We start from the raw sequence: 7,934 nt of genomic DNA on the forward strand, positions 1-7,934 counted from the left end.
AGATACAATCCGTCTTGCTACGTCATGTCCACCTCATTCTCCAACCACTAACAAATCTGGCAAGCTTAATTGACGTCTCGATTATTTTCTACTGCAGTATCATTATTCACCTCCATAATGTTAATTGGAAACAAAGAGAACAAATATTTTCTCATGAATTGCTTCTCGATTTAATATAATATTATATAACATCCGTAGGTTTTTTTCCAACGAGTTATTTATTATATATATATATATGTTTTCTTAAAGAATATCACGCTGAACTATTCAGATTGAAGAAATCTCTAATTAAAATTATATTCAAGTTGTTTGAGATAGATGTGTCAAAGATAGATATTTATTTCGAACCAAATTTTTATTTTTACCACCGAAATACTTTTCGTAAACACGAGCAACGATACTTACAAAAAAAGGCAGTAATCCCGCAGCTCTGTCGTGCGTTATTGCTTCGAGCAAAGCCTCTCCTCTCATACTCAGTTCATTGTCAGATTCGATGTACTTCATTCGAACTAATCCTATTAATCCAGCTTTTTCTACACTGGAATGAGCCTATATGACATTTACATCACAGAAAGTAAGATTTCTTTTACATCACGTCTTCAAATATTTAAAAAGCGATGATGACAGAATAACGTACAATGAAAGTAGAATGATGTTCAGTGATTAAAAAAAAAAAAAAAAAAAATGGGACATAGATAAATACGTAATAATTATGAAATGGAAACCATTTGGGTTAGAAGAATAAATTCACAAGAGAGTAAAGATATCCAAAGTACTCTTAGGAAAATAAGTTCGTGTTAGGAAAAGATTTAAAACGAAGGTACGTACCTGGTCGGAGCAATACGCGACAAGACGCGAATTAATCTCAGCGGGCAAACGATCCGGTTCATTTTGTTGTACGTCTCTAATTGCTCGGGTTCTCGCTGCGAGTAAGCAAACGAGAGTGGCTTCGGATGCGGTTGTTTGTATCACGCCACCACCTCCGGATCCTCCAGGACAATGTAAGAATTTATCTGGCAGGCCAATCATTTTCCCGAGCCAGTTCATTACGATTGTCTCGAGTTCTGTACACGCAGGACTCGAAGCCTTTTAAAGTAGACGAATATAAAATACATTTTACAAAACATACTTTTTAAAGCACGTGAATAAATTTCACGATTAGAAAGATGGAAATATTGTCCCTTGCATAGTTATATCACAATATATTGGAGTACGTTTATAATAATATATTCAGCTAAATTTCAAAACTTCTCGTATCGAAAGTGTTCGAATCGTGGGATTCTGAAGAACACTGCATTCATAGATAACGTCAAGTTTCACAGATGCGAAACTAAATACAAGATCTTTTAGCAAGAACTGACAATGGGAGCTCATATTAACAGTACTAGACAAAACGTCTATACGGTAACTTCCGAACTTGGCTTATGAGAAAGCTACTAATCCGAAACGTAGTTCACTATATACAGACATCATGGAAGATCTTAATATAATCGATTTCAATGCTCTCTTTCCAGTACTTAACTCGTACTATTGAAAAGTGTTTCTAATATAATATCGTTAAATACATCATACATGACAGAAGTTTTAAGCCGAACAAGAGAAAGCACAATAAACTAAACCATTTCACTCTACACGTGTGCGATATTCACATTATTGTTCTTACCCAAGTAAATCCAAGACAATTGATTGCGTCGGCCAGCATATCGGCTAGCAGACTTGCAGGTGAATTAAGGGCTGGGAAATAGGCGTGCATATGTGGACTCTGCCAATGCGTCACTCCTGGCATGATGCACCTTTCGATGTCCGCGAATATATCCTCCCAAGGTTCGCCATCCACAGGTGCGGATGTAGGCAAAACGTTTCTCAGGTAACCGGGAGAAACCGCCGGGTAAACGCGTCGGGATCGAATATTCGCCAGATAATCGGCAATGTAATCCACCACTTCTTTTCCTAACAATTCGAAATCGCGATGAAGCCGATATAAAAATTGTTTTTTCAATATAAATTCATGGATTCAATGAAGTATTATTCGCGCGATATATTTTGATATTCTTTCCTGTTTTTTTTTTTTTTTTTTTTTTTTGGATTTACATTAAACTTCAAGATTACATTCCTAAGATTTTTAGTTACTTGTCCGATGGATTTTAAACTTTTGTTACGTTTTAAAGCGTTTTGTTACATTGCGAAAGTTTGACAACGACTACCTCTTGGGAAAATCAATTATTAAGCCCCGGTGGAAATCTCTAAACCGATTATCTTTGGTTTTCTTTATTTAGGGGACTCGATCTTAAGTATATTGGGAAAATACTTGTGCAGACGAAACAGTTGTCCCGAATAACAGCTTTGTTTCTTTCCCAATTCGCTTCTCTGATGTACATTACGCTTCACGACAAAATTCGATTCGTGTTATTTAACGGTTTCTAAAAGTCGTAGGTCAATCAGGCTCCGACATACAAGCCTTAGCACTTTTTAAACGTTAAACGATTTATATACCGTATAACTCTCTTCACAAGAAAAATCGGCGACGCCTTAAATTTGTACAAAATTTAGAATCAAGTTGTGATATAGATTGCTATAAAAGTCAGTTGGCCTTTGAAACAATCAATAGATAACAAGGGAGACGAAGACAGAGAGATCGATTTTTCGTACGAAATTGGATTTAAGGAAAAGGGAAATCTCATACGGATGCTTTGCCTAGGATTCAGAGATTTAGATTGTAAAGGCGGAACCTAGCGTATTGGAAACAGTATCGAATCCATAAAGATCCCATAGACTTACTCTCCCCTACGGTGATTCCTCTTTATTGGTATCGTTTTAATGCTTAGAATCTTATTCGATCGCTCGTTGTAAGTTTCTCGTTTCATGCGTGAGTATTTGATCGTGCGATAAGAGTACGAGATGTGCAAATATTCCCAAGAACCATAAACACCTACATGTAACGGTATATAACGGGCTATTATTTTATTACTATTACGTATACGCCACGATGATTAAAACGAATTAATCGGTAAATACTTGGATATTTACTATTTTACGAACATTAGAATGAAAGTAAATGTTTTTTACTCACCATGCTTGCGGTACTCCTCTAGATTCATATTATCTGCAACCAAATGAAGCGACACACTATAATACACAACCCTGTAAAAGTAATGAATACAATAGAATCTTGATTATCCAAATTAATACTAACATACGCTATTCGAATAATCAAATTTCTCAGGTAATTCGAATAACTTTGTTTTCAAATGGGAGAAGATAATTTATTTTTTGAACTATCTTCTAAATACTCATATTTAGAACACGCTAGAAAATTTTTCAATCAAAGTGTAACCATTTCTCTCAATTTCAATTCTTGTTTACCAATCTTTCTTACACAATACCATCTCCAAATTTTGTATTGATCAATGTTCCGATAATTGATCATTAATCGATGTTCTGATAAACGAGGATGTAATATATAATAGTACGTGAACGAAAGCAAAAGAAAATCACAATACATTTTTCTTTTGTTTTACATGGAATAAGCTATCGAACTATCATTATTATCAAGATTGGAATAACACTCGAATGGAAACAACACTCAAAGAGCACTAACGATTTTCACATAAAATTTTTTGTTGAGAAATTAGTAAGAGGATCAACTCGCTCACCGTTAATCCTCACAACAGCCAAATCTCAAAATTTCGATGGCACCGTAGCAGGCGCATGTGTCGACGTTTATAATTAATTGTTTACCGTGTTGGATAGCAATATCAGGGAACTCGCGACGCGTTTCGCGGAAGCTTAGCGCAACGGCGCAGCGGATTTGAACGAACGTGCCGAGTAGATATGCTTAGCTGCCCTATGCGTGTTGACCTAGCATCGAATTTTAACGCTACGATAGGTACTCGCGAATGATTTGTACGGATTCATCATCGATCGCTTGTCACATGGGCCCAGAGCTTATTAGGCTAGTGTCACAAGGCTCCTCACGGCCTAGAACTAGATCGTATGCTTTCCTGGATTAAACTATCCGATGACTGACCTTCTCTTCGCATCTTCTCGATCGTGCAATCGTTCTATTTTTCTTTTGAAACAAAATTTCGACTAATTCGCATATTTAATTGAATATTTTTCTTTTGATTACAGTAGTGTTGTGTAGTAATTCAATTAACACTACCAGAACCACTAAATAGATCAAAATGATCAATTCGTAATTTTTTTAGATTTAAAGAAAAGATTTTACAGGTTTAGATAACAAAATGATTTAGTAGTTTGAGGATTTCATCGAATTTTTGTAAAATATATGAATGAAAACTTGTTTTTCTTCTTACATGTTTCACATTTCACGCGTTTTTTCGTACGAGTATATTTTTCGTCTCAATTTGTTTAGTACATTCCTCGCCAAAAAAGATAGCCCAGGTGTGCTATCTTTAATTTCTCAATGACGTGTGTAGAGTTTTTCGACTGTAACGTATAATATCAAAACATTATGAGCTCAGAATATGCGATTCGTTAAAAATAATTAAAAACATTATGAGGTTTAGTGTGTAAAACAAAAAAATTGTTTCCTTTTAAGAACGAAATGATAGCACACTCTGTTAATATGTTTAGAAATTGCTCAGTAGTTCATGATCTATCAACGAGTGAAGATTACAGTACAATATTATATAATTTGTAAGTATGGGGAGTGGTAAAAAATTAAACGAGTCTGAAAAAAAGCAAATTCTTGAACTACAACAGCAACAGTTATCAGTAGCAAAAATATCGAAAGTAATAAGAAGAAGTCGTAAAGTAATACACAATTTCTTAAAAAATATTGAAGATTATGGCAAAAAGTACTGGTCGGCCGTCATCGTTATCCGATCGTGATAAGCGAGCAATTTTGCTTGTAGCTTTCAACTCGCAGTTAACGCAAACAATTAACGAAGCAAGTAATGGAAAAATCTAGTGATAGTGCCAGTGTTTCAAGTTTTACTATCCTGCAAAAATATTAAGAGGCCAAAATTGAGAAAAAAACCTTCGTCAACAATGAAACATAAAGTAGAACGTTTACGCTTTGCAAAAGAAAGAGTGCATTGGAAAAAGAAATAGGGAAGGGTACTATTTTCAGACGAAAAAGGATTCAACTTGGATGGTGTTGATGGGTTCCAACATTATTTTCATGACATAAGAAAAGAGACAATTTCAACAATTCGACGACAAATGGGAAGAGGCAGCGTGATGGTTTGGGCCGGCATCGGTTATTTCGGCAAGACAAGTATCAAGTTCATCAATGGGAGAATGTATAGTGTCCGACACATAAATTTAATCAAAGAACAAATAAATAATCATGCAGAACGCATTTCTGGACCTGATTACATTTTTCACCAAAATAATGCATCTGTACACACATCAAGATTGGTCTAATTATATTTTAATGAAAATAATATATCTATTTTTCCGTGGCCTGCACGCTCCCTGGACCTTAATATTATTGAAAATTGCTGGGCAGAACTTGTTCACGGCGTATACGCGAATGGAAAGCAATATCAACACGTACAAGAATTAAAAAATACAATTGTACGTGAATGGGATACGTTAAGTCAAGATTATATCCAGAAACTATATAAATCGATACCAAATCGTATAATAGAAGTAATAGAAAATAAGGGGGATGTACCCATTATTAAATAAGTATATGTGTTTGGTAAGTAATTATTGTTAGTCACAATTTATGTTGATTATTATTTTCTTATTGTACATGTGCTATCATTTCGTTCTTAAAATAAAACAATTTTTTTTGTTACACATTAAACCTCATAATATTTTTAATTATTTGCAACGATCCGCATATTCTGAGCTCATAATGTTTTGATATTATACGTTACAGACAAAAAACTTTACACGCGTCATTGAGAAATTAAAGATAGCACACCTGGGCTGTCTTTTTGGCGAGGAGTGTACAAGTTCTATATTTTTTGTCGTTGCTATGGTTCTAATTTAATTCATAAAATCATGTCACGCGAGCAGACATTAAGGTGTTTCGAGTGAGTTTAAATCAAATGGACATATATTACTTAATCTTGTTTTGAGTAACAGGGGATTCTGCTCACGAGTATCATGGAAATCCAGTACTGTTTGTGTTTTCTAAGACGTAGACCGAGAAGTTTGGATGGCAGATTTGGCCGACTGGTCAAGTTAGCCAAATTTGCGTGCTTTAAACTTCACATTCATGAACTGTACAGTACCTGACAATAATTTGAACTGATAATGTGTATTTATATAAATTTTTCTAAATATTTAAATTAGTTCTTTTGTCTTCATTTCACCTTGACTTTGACTTGAATATAATGAAATAATTCAAAAAATTAAGCTCGGCTCTGAATGACAAATATCTTTTAATTTTTCTCCTTAATAAGCAACCGATTGATAGCGCGTCTTTGCGATATTCTTTATTCAGACAGTCGACAATAGTATCACAGTTTTATGAGGATCTGGAGGAAGGAACGATCAAGGCGTTATCACCCACCGATTACAAACAAGAAAATAAAAGATCTCGGCCCATCCGGGTGCAAAATGGAAAATCGAACATCGGTAGTCACAAGGATCTCGAGCTTGAGCCAGAATGACGCTCGACGATATTAAAAGCTCGTCCTTCCACCGTTTCCGTTTCCGACTTTTGTAATTTCCCGTAGCTTTCAGTATTCGTGCGCGATTCGAAGGATTTATCAGTGATGCCGACTGCTTACGTATGACGCGAGCCACCGGTACTTGATACCGATTCGGAGTTTTTATCACGACCGAAGAATTAATCTGATGAAAACGCGTCCTGACCCTACCGATAACCAACTTGACCAACGAAAACCGTTTCATTAACATACACGGGTCTGATACATTGAATTTATTAGAAACAATTTTAATATTGCGCCCTCAATACAATTATTTGAATCACTTAATCACTGAAATGTAATTGACGTAATTAAAGAGTGATTTCGTTGGAACATCGATGTAAAAGATAACTTATTCTTAATCATATTTAATATTTATTATTCCTGATTATTTGAGAGATAGAGTTGTTAGAAGTTGTTAATGCCAATAGAAATTATGAAAAATTATGAGTCAATACTTGAATGAATCGTGTGTTATATAATGGAATCTTCAAACTTCAGAATTCTTTCAAATGATCTTCATCTTTCATATGCGAGAAAAATGTGGGAATGCACTAGAATAATTTTCGTCGAATGTACAAACTGGAATATGTCATGTTTTTGCACGAATGCATACTTTGACATCTATGTAAGATATCTAATCAATTATTTGCTAAATTTCCTTTGAAATTTCTAAAATATCGAAGAAAAATCGGAACTCGAACCAAAATTCGAGTTTGCTTCGAAACTTCTTTTACCTATGAACCGCAATAGCTTACTAAAATTATTTCTAGACGTTATGAAAAACCTCTTCAACGCAATGAACATATACAAAATCTAAACTCTAACATTATCACGTAATTTATATAAAAATCCTACCTTTTCTTCGAAGCTTCGACCACGGCGAGTAGAAGCAGCAAGATTCAGCACGATCGAAAGGGTTGCGAAAAGATGAACTTTTTGAACTTTGCTAGATAGGAATCACTTTGCGGACGACACGAAAAATGATTTTCCGTATCCCGAAAAACAGATATATTCACGGTTGAGGAGAATCGGTGGAATGCAAGTCGTTCAACAAGTGGCCGCTTTTATACAGAGACGCGCTAAGTACCAGTTGCTTTAGCGCAAGCGTAACCGAAGATCAAGACAGAACGAGGAACAATTTCTGTGACTAAGCTTTGCAATCTTAAGGGACTACCGATGAACGATTTTACGTTTCCACGCACAATCTCGATTAATTCTCTTGAATGCTCTTCATTTTCTTTCATTGTAATTTCTCTTCTTTCATTGCATTTTTTTGTGTTTCTAACATCCAGAAAATCT

General features: G+C 35.0%; 1 protein-coding gene across 7 annotated transcripts in view; it reads right to left on the reverse strand.

Moving 5' to 3' along the window:
- LOC122568756 (histidine decarboxylase) overlaps nt 1-7,673 on the reverse strand; it is a 15,643-nt gene extending 7,970 nt beyond the window's left edge. For 2 of the 7 annotated variants that reach the window (XM_043728918.1, XM_043728923.1), the window contains exons 1-5: nt 3,654-3,889; nt 3,071-3,141; nt 1,664-1,950; nt 829-1,086; nt 406-549 (exon numbers count right to left, since the gene is read on the reverse strand). In XM_043728918.1, the coding sequence (XP_043584853.1) occupies nt 406-549; nt 829-1,086; nt 1,664-1,950; nt 3,071-3,098 (717 nt within the window). In that variant the 5' untranslated portion in view covers nt 3,099-3,141; nt 3,654-3,889. Of the gene's footprint in view, nt 1-405; nt 550-828; nt 1,087-1,663; nt 1,951-3,070; nt 3,142-3,653; nt 3,890-7,490 lie in introns of those variants that run through there. The other 5 variants (XM_043728909.1, XM_043728899.1, XM_043728930.1 and 2 more) reach the window with 5 other exon arrangements.
- Nucleotides 7,674-7,934: the final 261 nt, after the last annotated feature.

Source organism: Bombus pyrosoma, linkage group LG1, assembly GCF_014825855.1.
Source record: "Bombus pyrosoma isolate SC7728 linkage group LG1, ASM1482585v1, whole genome shotgun sequence".
NCBI lineage: Eukaryota > Metazoa > Arthropoda > Insecta > Hymenoptera > Apidae > Bombus > Bombus pyrosoma.